Here is a 14,209-nt window from a genome sequence, read left to right on the forward strand (position 1 = left end):
AAATTAGCTACATCAAAAGCATCGGGGTAATTCGCAAAACTCTACAGACTATTTACAAATAAAATAAAATTGTTACATACATGTAAATTCATGTGCATATATTTAAAATGATGAAAATTTCACTCCAGCTAGCAAATTGTGAACATACAGTATGTGTGGTTCCAACTGTGTCACTTAATGAAATCGGTTAATAAAGGGGATTGCTGACTTTCCCACTCTCACTCGCCTGTTCCCACCTGACAGGGCTATGGTCTGGTCTGTTCTGATACTGCCACTGCATGCCTCATCAGATGTCTTGAAGATGGATGGATGGATGTTCTTGTGAAAAATGGCACCTTTGGACAATCCTTAAAGCATGAGTATGTGATGTGATCTGATACACGTAATACACGTCCAATAAGAAGTGTTATTCATTCTCAGCCATATAAGTCAATTTCAAAAACATTTTTTTTCTTAGATAATAGAAGTTTTCTGATTCAATTCAAAGCCCCAAAACATGTTTATGCTTGGAATCTCATACCATAAGCCATGGGTGTGGTTAAGTCTAATCCCCAAGTATTTTACCCCGATGCCAGTCAAGGCCTGGGTAAACTTAACTTAGCCTCTAATTTTTTTCAATTGCTCCTGCCATAGACTCAGCAGTAACCCACTGCTTATATGTGTATTTATGCCAACATATAGTTTTATATACATTGTACAGTCACATTGCGGCTATTTATAGCTGGAGGTAAATACACAGGCACTACTTTAGACAAACAGCGGCTTTTCACAATAAGTAATGCAGCCTCTTCTTTCCATTTTAGTTTTATGGAAGTTTACATCAAAAAGCAAACAGTGAAGACTTGCTCACTCTGTCGTTCTCAGGCCTGGTTGGAGTTGTCAGCCACTGAATCCCGTGGGGTAGAGATCACCGATCCCGCCCTGGCGGGCCTTCAACCTTAATTTTGTCCTTAGGCACTTCAGCATTTCTTTCAACTAATTACTTCCCTGATGTGACCTCCTTATAAGGAATAAAACAACAATCTATTATTTCTGCAATATGGCAGGCACCGTGTGTTTACCTGACATTATACAAGGCAACAGGCCACAGTATATATTATAGCTTATGTATAGATAAGTACATATTTATTGCTTATCTGACAGCGACTGTAACCATTTCAACGTTCAGTTAGTCTGCAAGAGGAATCAGTTCCCCTTTTCTGTTGCAAGGTTTATAAGCGCTGGCAACCGTTTAAGAGACTGTGAAATGAGAATCACATGTCAAGTCAAGTGTCTGCGGATTGCCTCGGAAGCAAGAAGCGAAAGCGTGAAAGCAGCGCAAGCTTTGGGCGCACAGGCATGGCGGCGCCGGACGGCCAGGAGACCCTAGAGAGCTGGCTCAGTAAGTTTTAACCTGAAAAACTATACCAGCGTTAACCAAATCCGGTCTTTATGTCGTTTCACTGTCATCAGCACCTGTCATTGACATAGTTTAATAAGTGGTGACTGTTTTGCAGTAAAAAAAAAAACAGTCGGATTTATGAAAAGCAGGTGGTAGTTATTAACAAATATGGAAAATACGGTAGGGGGAAGAGGTACAGCTTGCGTTTGACAGTTTAAGCTTCCGGCTAGACAGGCATGGCCGAGTTAGAGTATGTTTACTTTATAATAACACTTAAGCTAACAAGGCGCATTTACGTGGTAGCGGGATCCCGTTTAGACAAGTTATTCACCATGGAGCTAAAAAAGCAGGAAGTGACAGTCGTCTAAGCTTCTTTTACAGCTGTAATTATGTCACTGGGGGAATATTATTATGGCGTTTCAAGTTGTTGAACGAAAATATTGATTATTATCACGATATAAGAGTACAACAGAAATTGTGTTTAACAAGGAATCCTGGCTGTTTCTTAAACCTAAATTAAGATAATATGATTGTCAACTGTTTGTTTAACATGCAATTTCCTGTGGGAACAAATGTGCCGTGACACGTGATACATGCGGCAGAATCACTTTTGTTTAACCAAAATAGATGAATAGTATACTGTTTTGTTCAATAATTACTACATTTTTAAATAGTATTGTGACTAGACTGTTTAAAAAGTTGTTATTGTTGGCTATTAAAATAAGAATAAAATAACTTCGCAAAACGTCGTCGTCTTCTTCTTTTGTTATTATTATTATTAGGGTTACATATGGAAAAACACCGTTATTATTGTTGTTGTGGTTTTCCGATCGTTTAGCTCTGTCTCGCTGTTATTCGCAGATAAAGCCACAGATCCCAGCAATTCCAGCGAGCGATGGGACTGCATTCAGCGATTCTATGAGCAGGTCAATGAAGAACACGACGGGTAAAGTCATTAAGGTCTCGGTAACACTAACCGGATAACTTGTCAGATTTTTTGGTAGTCTGAACTAAATGTAAGATAACCTTGCCTAATTGAATAGACATCGTTTTCGTTATCATTCAACTAGGAAAAGTTATCTGACTTAGCAAGAAATCCTGCTTTGTTGTACAGGCCCCTGACCCGTCCCCATCCATAAAATGTATATACAGTATGCACATTTATGCTATTATTATTATTACTATAAAAATGATAAAGCAATCAGTTACGTGACTTAAACTGCCCCTGCTGATTAAAATAATAATAAAAACAGGTTTATGCATCATTAATATAGACATTATGCTGAAAATGTAATTTAAATTTAAGATGGATAGTTAAGGCAGAAAGCTTTCAGAGGTGTCCATGCATCTTCCACCTGTTATAAATCGTAGAGGGTCATGGTGCGTCTGTAACCCAAACCCAGGAATGACAGTGAGTGCACAGGCTGGGTTGGACACTAGGCCGTCACAGAGCCCGGACACAGTATGGTTATTTAGGAGACATTAAGACATGCTTTTGCATTTAGTTTGCATGTCTGAAATTTTGTTTATTTACACAGCGAGGTTTTTACTGGAGAAATTTGGGTTAAGTACCTGGATCCTCTAATGACTAATTCCCTTTAAATAAGTTTGTCATCTGCATCGTCAATTTAAGGAAAAAGTCAAGTTACAGAATGTAAAAAGGCATCCATCATTTTAAAACCTTTAATCTTATTCATTGACAGGCCTCAAGTCGCCACAAGGCTTTTGGCCCATAAGATCCAGTCACCCCAGGAGAAAGAAGCATTGCAGGCCTTGACTGTGAGTGCACCCCTGTTTCTCCGCCTCCGTCTGCTTTACCGTCAGCGCTTGTGGTGCACTGTCGTTTCCCCTTGTCACACTGACCATTGATGACACCTCAGGTGTAATATGACATTCTTCACTGACCCTCGTAGCTATTTCATAGCTAAACCAGCATTCATTGTTATTGGTGGAAAAAAACTGCTTAGAAATTCCTGGACAAGGAAGTTACCGGAACAGGTGTATTTACCTTCACTGCAGCAGGTGGGATGATTGTCTACACAGCTATAATCATGTCACAGAAGCAAATGTTTGTTTTTGTCTACAAATATTCGAGATGTCAAAAAATGGGTGGTCGGTTTTTTGTTTTAAAAAAGAATTGACATAAACTGTATATCAAAATATTATTGTTAACTGCCAGGATGAAGGAACATTTATTTGAAGAATACAACATGAACTAAAGCAAGTGTTTTTACACAGACGTGGTATTTATTAAGGGACTGACAGGCGTGGCATTTAAGGGACTTGTCCTCAATGATTAGTACAAGCATGTTTTTAACTACATAGTTAAAATTTAAAACTGGAATATTCTACCCTTAGTGGTGGGTTGTCAGATCTGTCAGATATTCTTCTCATTTAACTCTGTCACTAATATTGTTCCCTATTACAGTTGTGAGCAATGTTATCCCCATATACTGCTATATGTATGCCCATATAATACTATCCTTATCATGACTATGCAGAAGAAAAAACTTCATGTAGTTTTGCTTGGTTTTGTTAAAGATAACCTTTGATTTTTTGTTTTACTAATATTTAAAATTAAAATTGGTTTTGACAGAATTCTAAACTAGAGTTACTAAGTTAAAACCAAATCACGTTCATTGTTGTACTTTTGACTGTCACTGGAGAATGTGACTTTGTTTGTGTGTGATTTTTGCAGGTTTTAGAAGCTTGCATGAACAATTGTGGGAAGCAGTTTCACAAGGAGGCCGGGAAGTTCCGTTTTCTCAATGAATTAATTAAGACTTTATCACCAAAGGTATAACTGAACACAAAAAGACCTCTGGGACAAGGGGGATGTTAGGTCACAGGTTACCACTGCATCAGTCCTACAGTACGTTCCAACTGATAGCTTGTTGTTGTTGACAGTACTTAGGCAAGGTGAGCCCAGAGACAGTGAGGTTAAAGGTCATAGAGGTTCTCTATGGCTGGACCCAGTGGCTGAAAGATGAGATCAAGATCCAGGAGGCCTACCAGATGCTAAAGAAACAAGGTCTGTAGACCACAGTAAGTTCTGTTGTCTGTTGCTTTGATAAGCACCACATGTGATTATTATTTTTTTTTTTTAATGTTCAATATGATGGGACAGCAAAACGGTAAAAGTAAGGTAGACAGATGGAAGCGACACAATGACTTGCTCTGGCATATGGCCAGTGGGAAGCAGAAAGTAGGTCAGCTGAGAAGAAAATTAAATGCATGTGTCTTTGCGTGGTGTCAGCTGATGCATTTAAGTCAGCTGACCTCATGCAGAAAGCCAGCTTCAGAACTCAGCTGAAGGGTGATTACTGATCAGTGTGTGTTGTGTGGTACTTAGATATAAATCTCACATCAATTGTCAGTATTTTTTCCCATTTCTTTTTTGTGTCTTTGCTACAGAACAGTGAAAAAGTCACAGGTCACAGTGATATTTGAAGTTTTCTGTTTTTTTAAATACAATTTCTTTATTGTTTTTACATAGAACATGTATTACATAGAATGTAGTATGGGTTGTATCTAGGCTTATCATTCTTGTGTATTATAATTTATTTCCATGCAATAAACTACAGATAATGTTATTTGATGGCTTCTACAAAGTGGGCAAGAAGGGAGAAATACCATCATCTTCCATTTTCCTATGCATTTGTCTTCTTTTTAATCTTAGGAATAGTGAAACAAGACCCCCCATTATCAAGGGAAATCATAATGCCCCCCCCGTCTCCCAGAGCAGTGGGCTCTGTGTTTGATGACGCAGACAAAACAAAGGTGAGTCTGAGACATCTGGCAATAATCTGAAGAGAAAATAGCTACTGAAACAGAGAAATAAAGTGAGTCTTTCATTTCATTTGGAATCCAGTGTGCATAACAATGCAACCCTAGCAATACTGTATTTTTTCGACTAAAAACCAGTTCAATTAAAAGCTGAGCCGGGAGCGTGGTGGACATGAACAAATAGGCCAGGCCCCAGATACAGGCCAGGGCAAACAATCCAAAGACAGTAGTGGATAAACTCCTGGCGCTTATTCTTAAAGGTGTATGAACGAAATAGACAAGAAACGTTTGTATGCACATTTATACGAAGATGCTGGGACATATAAAAAAACAACATAAATAAAAGATACCCTGAGTTTGCACGTTTACGAATGGCCCATGACAGGAGGAAACAGGAAAAAAATCGCATCTTGAGTTCAGACGGAAATGTGCATCTACGTTGCATTTAGTCAGTTTTAACACTTGGTGAAATGCTTGATAATAAATAAAGATAAATTCTTATCTTTGTAAGGAAGTAAGGAAGCACTCTTGGTTTACAGTTAACATTCAGTATTTGTTAAACTTTTCAAATAGTTTGTTAAACTATTTGAATAATTTAATACTTTAGTGGTTTAACATCGTTGACTCAGATTGGCACCGTATACGCAACTCAAATCCATGGTTGGTCATACACCTAACCAGGCCCTTCTTTGTTGCCTGGTCACTGTCGAGTTGCCCTCCCATGCCCGAGTATAACGAGGCCCCTTGCTGTTGCCTGGTCACTGTCGAGTTGCCCTCCTGTGCCCGAGTGTAACGAGGCCCCTTGCTGTTGCCTGGTCACTGTCGAGTTGCCCTCACATGCCCGAGTGTAACGAGGCCCCTTGCTGTTGCCTGGTCACTGTCGAGTTGCCCTCCTGTGCCCGAGTGTAACGAGGCCCCTTGCTGTTGCCTGGTCACTGTCGAGTTGCCCTCACATGCCCGAGTGTAACGAGGCCCCTTGCTGTTGCCTGGTCACTGTCGAGTTGCCCTCCCATGCCCGAGTGTAACGAGGCCCCTTGCTGTTGCCTGGTCACTGTCGAGTTGCCCTCCTGTGCCCGAGTGTAACGAGGCCCCTTGCTGTTGCCTGGTCACTGTCGAGTTGCCCTCCTGTGCCCGAGTGTAACGAGGCCCCTTGCTGTTGCCTGGTCACTGTCGAGTTGCCCTCACATGCCCGAGTGTAACGAGGCCCCTTGCTGTTGCCTGGTCACTGTCGAGTTGCCCTCACATGCCCGAGTGTAACGAGGCCCCTTGCTGTTGCCTGGTCACTGTCGAGTTGCCCTCACATGCCCGAGTGTAACGAGGCCCCTTGCTGTTGCCTGGTCACTGTCGAGTTGCCCTCCCATGCCCGAGTGTAACGAGGCCCCTTGCTGTTGCCTGGTCACTGTCGAGTTGCCCTCCTGTGCCCGAATGTAACGAGGCCCCTTGCTGTTGCCTGGTCACTGTCGAGTTGCCTTCCTGTGCCCGAGTGTAACGAGGCCCCTTGCTGTTGCCTGGTCACTGTCGAGTTGCCCTCCTGTGCCCGAGTGTAACGAGGCCCCTTGCTGTTGCCTGGTCACTGTCGAGTTGCCCTCCAGTGCCTGAGTGTAACAAGGCTGTGCTGTTACAGCTGCTGGAGAAGCTCCTGAAGAGCCAACGCACCGACGATCTGCAGGCTGCCAACTTGTTGATAAAGAGCACCGTCAAGGAGGTGAGCTGGGAATCCGCTAACGGAGGTGGGACGGGTCACATTGTGACTGCCAGCCAGACGATTTAGTGTCATGGAATCAGCACAGAGGAAATACAAGCAGACACTCCACCGGAAAACAGGCAATGCATGAGGCGCCCGTGTTTGAGCACTTCTCACCGCAACAGGAGGAGGACAGATTGGAGAAGGTGAGCAGGCGGACTAGTGCCGTAGAGGAAGTGAGGAGCAACACAAAGCATCTGAGGGAGCTTCTGGAGAAGCACCGGAGGGCTGACCTGTCCTCAGAAGAGCAGGAGGAAATGAAGGTTTGCAGCCTTTGGGCATTTGTGAGCTCCTGACTATGATCACTCACATTCTAGTTACTATTAGAACAGACAGACAAAAGCAATAAAAGTGAGTAAAATTGGGAAAAAGTTAATCAAAATTGAAGATTAAAAGCAACAATGTAGTTCTAACCTTGTGGAGGGAGACCAGCCTTCCTGCAGGCAGAACGAATGTCATAAAAAATGTAACAACAAATGTACCATAGCTGTGGCATGCCTATCTCTATCTCTGCTTACACTTCATCTTACTAGTGCTGTAATGAATGTGACAGAATGAATAGCTGAGTAAAAAGTAAATAAGGTTGACCTCTGAAGTGACAGGCAAGGTAAGTAAAGCACCTAAATACTACAGAGGTTTTAAGCTTAGTCATGCTTTGCCATGATAAAACACAGGAAAGCCGTACAGTGAGGTCCAGCAGGTGATGTGAAACATTATAGGCTGTGAGATTTGGGCTGATATCTGCCTTGTGTAACACAGAGCCTGTTCGAGAGCTGCGACAAGATGAGGCCGACATTGTTCCGAATGGCCAGCGACACAGTGGACGATGAGGCTGCACTTGGTAATCAACAGGCTACTTCTGTTTAGCCAGTTAAATAACGTTTGCAGTCAAACATAACTACTGGAAACTGATTCTATTTGGCTTGCATGTATGTATGTTGGATCTTTTTTTCTTCTCCTAAGCTGAAATCCTCCAGGCTAATGACAAGCTGATACTCACCGTTAATTTGTATCATGAAGAGGTGGAAAGTACACAAGCTAACGGCACAGGAGAGCACCCCAAAAACATGACAGGTACGACAGTCTGCCAGGCTTTTGGGAGTGAGATAAACCCTCAGTGTAGTTTAACGGTAATTAACGTGATTTACATTACTTAGTCATTTTATTGAAAGGTATTTGTAAGGTAACATTGACACCATTTCCCTTGTCTGTGACAGGCGCCATAAACACCAAAGAGACAAAGACGTACCACCTCATAGACCTGTCAGCACTAGACATTGCCCAGCCTGATGACGAGCCGGCACCAGTCAGTGGACTGGGCAACAACGGCCTGTCCCTGCTAGACGAGCAGCTTCTGGAGTTAGGTGTGTGGCCCCGCCCCCTGCCCCGCCTCACTCACCTCTTCTCATCTCTATTAGTGTGTGGGGAATGGTATTGGCTGTATGACCACCTTCTGTCCCTCACCACATTCTCTCCTACGCATCTCTATTAGCATGTGGGGGGCTCGTCTTGGTATGTGACCCCTGCCCTGCCTCATGCACCTCTGTGCGTCTCTGTTAGCATGCCGGGGCTGATGCTGTGCGTGTGGCCCCGCCCCCTGTCCTGCCTCATGCACCTCTGTGCGTCTCTGTTAGCATGCCGGGGCTGATGCTGTGCGTGTGGCCCCGCCCCCTGTCCTGCCTCATGCACCTCTGTGCGTCTCTGTTAGCATGCCGGGGCTGATGTTGTGCGTGTGGCCCCGCCCCCTGTCCTGCCTCAGGCACCTCTGTGCGTCTCTGTTAGCATGCCGGGGCTGATGCTGTGCGTGTGGCCCCGCCCCCTGTCCTGCCTCATGCACCTCTGTGCGTTTCTGGTTGCATGCCGGGGCTGATGTTGTGCGTGTGGCCCCGCCCCCTGTCCTCCCTCACTCACTCATTCGCGTCTCTATTAGCGTGTCATGGCTGGTGTTGGTTGTGTGGCCCCGCCCCCTGTCCTGCCTCACTCACTCATTCGCGTCTCTATTAGCGTGTCATGGCTGGTGTTGGTTGTGTGGCCCCGCCCCCTGCCCTGCCTCACTCGCATCCATGTGTGTCTCTTAGCGTGCCGGGGTCGGTGCATGACTGATGAGCAGTGTGTTTTTGTCTGTGAGCCAGCCAATAACAACACACCCACCTGTCAGGCTCACTGAGTGGGAAATCACCAGTCAGTTATTTCCATTTTGTTTCATTTTTAAAGTTGTGCATCAGATGTGACCAATTATTGCTGATGATCGGGAAGAATACAAACATGTTGAAACGTACAGACTGTGGGGCATTAATAGCACATAGGCTGCAAGAAGCATTACTGGTTTCAGGTTAACCTATGATCTAGTTTATATGTATTTCACTGCCCCTTTTCACTCAGAGAAACCTTTTGGATATTTTATAAGTGGATGTTTCACTAGAGAATTTCACACCCTGCAGCTCACATGATCCACTGTGTTCTCAGCAACGATGTATCATTTCACGGGATATTATGGTTGATCTGAGATTGGTTCCCCATGTCTACTTTCTGCAGGATTAAGTGACTCCCATCCAGAAATGAATAATGGCACCACACAGCTGCCTCAGGTTAGTTTTCAAACACAACAAAGTTATGTTCAGATTGGTGCTTTGATGTTAGAAGTTGAGCGTAAATGCAGGATCATTCCAGTGGGGTTTTTCAGCTCCCTTTTGAGTGCGATCAGAATTGCGACTCTCCTTACCGGCCTGCTGCTCCTCAGCCTTGGAGATGTGATGAACTTTGTGGCCTGGGGGACGTTACCACACGCACGGTGACAGGGAGCAGCGTGCTAAGGGCTCGAGGCTGCTCTGGGAATGGAGGACTGGAGTTAAAGAGAGATCCCACCCTGGGGTCTTGCACGATTCCTTCTCAGCATGGCTGGTAAGGAACCTTTAGGTGGAAGCTCTCAACTCACAATGTGCCTCCTGTGTTGCATCCAAACCTTTAACACATAAAACTGCTTTACAAAGTATTTCACTGGTAAGTTCTTTTCATATACATTTTTACAGGTATTTGTGTAATAGTTGTTATGTTTTTTCTTTACTTCAGGCCTGTTCTTCAGCCTACACCAGCTTTGGGCAGCATCCAGAGCCAGCCAAGCATTTTTCCAGAATCGGTTAAAAATCGGTCCTTATCCAACGTCTTTGTCCCTCTGGAGTCGATAAAGCCTAGTAAGTGAAATACTACCATGTCTTTAAAAAGTAATTTGGTTGTTGTTCTCTTGCACTGTGTTATGGCTTTTTCAACGACGTAGCTAAGTGTCCACAATGGAAACAGCACATTGGTGTTGGATGAAGGAAAGTTTCCCGGTTGTCAATGATAATTAAACACCAAAGGGCTTTAATTTTTAGTGTTTTAATTAAGTGTTATCTTACAGAAAAGATGCTACCCATTGATTCCCAAGCTTTCTTGGTCCCCGGCTTGAAGTGCTTCAAAGCCGCTGTTCCACGTTTCTTGACCCAGCTCTGCAGATTGTTCTCCTTTACGCTCTAAAAGTGATACAGAGTGTTTCTGCACGGCAGGTGCTGCTGCACCTGTCACGGTCCATGACAAGGATGGCATACGAGTGATGCTGCACCTGGCCAGGGACTCGCCGCCGGGGCGACCGGATGTCATCGTCATGGTGATCTCGATGTTAAACACTTCACCACATGCTGTCCGGGATGTCATTTTCCTAGCTGCGGTGCCAAAGGTATCGATCTCCAGGGTCCGACATACTTCACCGAATCTTTCTTTAGACAAACCATTACTGAAAGTTGATATTCCAGTGTATATCCTCATAGTTTTATGATAAATGTTTTATGTTAAATGGTAAAACCCTGCTTCTCTGTCCTCCATCCCACCTGCCCAACCCTGCAGACCATGACTGTGAAACTGCAGCCAGCCTCTGGGACACAGCTTCCAGCCTACAATCCCCTGCTGCCCCCCACCTCCATATCCCAGGTCCTGCTTCTCTCCAACCCTCTCAAAGTGAGTTGGCCGGACTCCCAGTCGGCTCCTGGCTGCAAGAGGCCATTAAGCCAGGAAATATGCCAAACTCCGAGCACTGCAAGGAAATAGTCATTCCACATCATGAACGAGATGAGTGGGAAGGCTAGTGTTTTGTAAATTATAACGGACTTGGTGATCTAATGACCTTTATCAGAAAGCAGTTATCAGAATGAAGCATCTTTTTTTGTTTTTATTTCTTCTAATGTTGTATTCTGCCAGATCTGTAGTGTGCAAATACTAACTACTGGTAGTAATGGGCATGTTTTCAGTCCACCTGTCGTTACATTGGTATTTCCCATGATAGCTTATCCAGTGCGGGATCAGAGAGGGGGGAGAGACTGGAACCTACCCCAACATAAGTAATGAATGAATCTAACTTTGGATTGTATGTTTGTGTCACTATGTGCATTTAATGCACTTATTATTCTGAATTATTTTACTTTTCAGCTTTTAATTGAATCAGTTTAGTTAGTCTAGGCCAGTCTTTCCCAATCTGGTCCTCTGAGACCCCCAGACAGTCCGCATGTCCTCTCCCTGCCAGACAGTCCGCATGTCCTCTCCCTGCCAGACAGTCCGCATGTCCTCTCCCTGCCAGACAGTCCGCATGTCCGCTCCCTGCCAGACAGTCCGCATGTCCTCTGTCTGCCAGACAGTCCGCATGTCCTCTGTCTGCCAGACAGTCCATGCTTTTACTCAGTCCCATATCCCTACTGGGGAGGACTGGGTAGAGAAATGCTGGTCTAGACCCTTTCATTGGAATAGCAGTTCACTCTGTTTATCATGGTGTCTTTTGGGCCATGGCACATTGGATAATGTGAAGGCCACAGTTGACCTTGTGTTTGGTGTTTCTCAGGCTAAGGTGCGATTACGGTACAAGCTGGAGTTCCTTCACGGAGAGCAGAAGACCACCAAGCTTGGAGAAGTGGACGGCTTATACTGAACACGCCTAGAACAACGCAAACGAGGATGCTGGGAGCTACGACTATGTGACAGGGCGGTCCGGAGGTTATATGGAGGGTTTCAGCCTGCTGCTTTTATTTATTTCAAAGTTTTATAGTGACTTTAAATTACTTTATTTAGGGATTGACCCATTCAGTTCCAAAAAACATGCAATCTGTAACCAAGGGGCCTCTTGAGGTTGTCAGTGGTGATATCTCACATCAACTAAACTAGGGGTTTAAGCATATCATAGTGGCCTTTTACAACACCATCACATGCTAATTTTTAATGATCTATTTGAAGTATATGTGATTATAATTGAGCTAAAGAGAACTGGCTATAATTGTTTCTAATGTTTTTGAACCACTTGCATTATTTTATAATGTTAAACAAATTATTTGGATTCTTATGAATTAGAAAGTTATTCTTTCTTTGGTCTGCTAGCAGTTTGACATTGCTTGGGGGAATTGGAGACATCCTTGGCGTTTGTTTCATTTTCTGTTTCCTTGGAAAATGCAACCTCCTTGGAGAAAGAAATTGTTATGTTGACCAAGGCTTTTGCAAGGATAATATGGCCATTCTTGCATCTCCTACCACAGCTGTTTTGGTTCACATGTTGTTTTTTCCTTGTCTAATAACCATGCAGCATGGAGTCATTGTGTTTTGGAAGCACCCTAATTCTGACCTTACTTTCTTATAAAGCATTAAAATCCCTTTTTATTATCATATGGCTGTTTTTGAGAAATAAGTTTGCTGGATCATCTGAAAAATATATACATCTTAAGGAGAGCAATCATTAAATCAAAATTGCATTGCATGGTAGCAAGGAGTTTGTTCTCCACGACATCTAATGAGTTTGGAAAATATATTTCCACAAAATTGGTCTCTAATACACCAATAAACATACAAAGATCTGCCACCGTGTTTCTCTACTTAAACAGCTTCTGCAGTGTCATGCACTAACACTTAGCAGTTGGGTTTGTTAAACTGATATTTGTGTGATAGGGCCTTAGCTCTGCAGGAACAGTGTTTTTGTTCCCTGGCTGTTAACCGTCTGTCACCCTATTCTGCTGTATGGACGGGCTGACATTTTGCTGCAGCAATGCAGGAGCATATTTGGCTATGAGAGTTATAGCTGGGGGAGCAATCTGTCATAAGCCACAGCGGCAGTACAGGCAAACACATACCTTCCAAACACATTGCTAACGTGAGGCCAGGGGACTCTCAAGGACGCACTGGGCAGGGACTCCTGACTCTGCCGTACTGCTTCTTGTCCATCACTGACTGAGGCACTTCATTGCCTAATGAAAAGCATTAATATTAACAACTCCACAGCAAAACAGTTCTATGGAGACGGGACATGGATCATTGCAGGGAGAGCTATGATTTAAGCTGTTTAATCATTTTCTGGTTGTTTGCCATGGAATGATGACCTCTGACGTGATTCTGTTATGTTTCTTGTCAGTTCTGTGTGAAGTTCTGCTTAGTTTGGCCTTGCTGCTGTTCAACAGTGGTTCCACATTCAGATAACATCAGACAAATTCCCCCTTTTTCCACTGGATGTCAAATAGTGTCAAATAGTGCAAACTGTAATGAATGTATGCTTGAATAGAGAGCTGTAAAGATTAGTGTTCCCAGTCTACCTATAAAATAAAAAAAATAGTGAAGAATTAAAAAAAAACCTACCTACAACAAACAAAATATGCCAAAATTGTAAAAGGAATGTAATTAAGTATTAATTAATTTAATCATTTTAATAATTATCTCATCAGTCTGCTCCTATTAATTGTCCCATATTTTCACTCACCATCAATGTATTATGAGCAGGATTAAAAAATTCTGATATCACTTCTAGGTGTGGTTAAGCAGTAGTCCAGTAATTACTCACTACTCTCATAATGTACTGTGTATATACTTTACCTGCATAATTTGTGGTAGTGTGTGACTGTGTGTATCTGCTCTGCAATGAGCTGGAATCAGGGTTTAGCCAGGGAGAGGGTCTGTCCCCACAGAAACCCTGACTAAGATAAGCGGTTGGAAGATAGAAGGATATACTATGTAACTGATGTTAAATGTAATTACCTGAACACACTGGGTTCAGAGTTGGATTATTAGTACCGAAAAGTACCACTAGGGGGATGTGCTTGCTGTTGAACATTAGGAAAGGCATCTTTGATCAGCGACATGGTTAGACTGTGCTTTGTTTTCAAAACTTAACCTGCGAAAAGAAATTCTTTGTAAACCCATTCCTCAATCAATTTTTTCACTGGTATTTCTCTTGAGGCACAAATGATCATATTATATATAGACATTAGAAAGTATTTTTAGCACATTTGGTATATTATGAG

General features: G+C 43.2%; 1 protein-coding gene across 3 annotated transcripts; it reads left to right on the top strand.

Annotated features, from left to right (window-relative positions):
* The first annotated feature begins 993 nt into the window (after window positions 1-993).
* LOC111846431 (ADP-ribosylation factor-binding protein GGA1-like) lies at window positions 994-12,587 on the top strand. Of its 3 annotated transcripts, none has more exons than XM_023816579.2 (17): window positions 994-1,381; window positions 2,243-2,327; window positions 3,085-3,160; window positions 4,080-4,178; window positions 4,289-4,412; window positions 5,061-5,161; window positions 6,792-6,872; window positions 7,037-7,174; window positions 7,671-7,752; window positions 7,875-7,985; window positions 8,129-8,275; window positions 9,447-9,499; window positions 9,652-9,812; window positions 9,981-10,102; window positions 10,454-10,623; window positions 10,791-10,901; window positions 11,776-12,587. In XM_023816579.2, exons 1-17 carry the CDS (start codon window positions 1,258-1,260, stop codon window positions 11,860-11,862), a joined length of 1,872 nt encoding a protein of 623 aa, XP_023672347.1. In that variant the 5' UTR covers window positions 994-1,257; the 3' UTR covers window positions 11,863-12,587. The 3 variants fall into 3 exon arrangements, with proteins under 3 accessions (XP_023672347.1, XP_072560676.1, XP_072560677.1); XM_072704575.1 differs by having other exon boundaries at window positions 2,243-2,307; XM_072704576.1 differs by having other exon boundaries at window positions 996-1,381; window positions 2,243-2,341.
* Window positions 12,588-14,209: the final 1,622 nt, after the last annotated feature.

Source organism: Paramormyrops kingsleyae, chromosome 22 (genome assembly GCF_048594095.1).
Source record: "Paramormyrops kingsleyae isolate MSU_618 chromosome 22, PKINGS_0.4, whole genome shotgun sequence".
NCBI lineage: Eukaryota > Metazoa > Chordata > Actinopteri > Osteoglossiformes > Mormyridae > Paramormyrops > Paramormyrops kingsleyae.

Bases quoted from the DNA above. Each gene is read 5' to 3' on its own strand.
- LOC111846431 (XM_023816579.2), top strand. From the start codon at position 1,258: ATGTCAAGTCAAGTGTCTGCGGATTGCCTCGGAAGCAAGAAGCGAAAG. The intron at 4,413-5,060 runs GTCTGTAGACCA...TTTTAATCTTAG, and splicing joins CCAGATGCTAAAGAAACAAG to GAATAGTGAAACAAGACCCC. The intron at 10,624-10,790 runs GTATCGATCTCC...CCAACCCTGCAG, and splicing joins TCCTAGCTGCGGTGCCAAAG to ACCATGACTGTGAAACTGCA.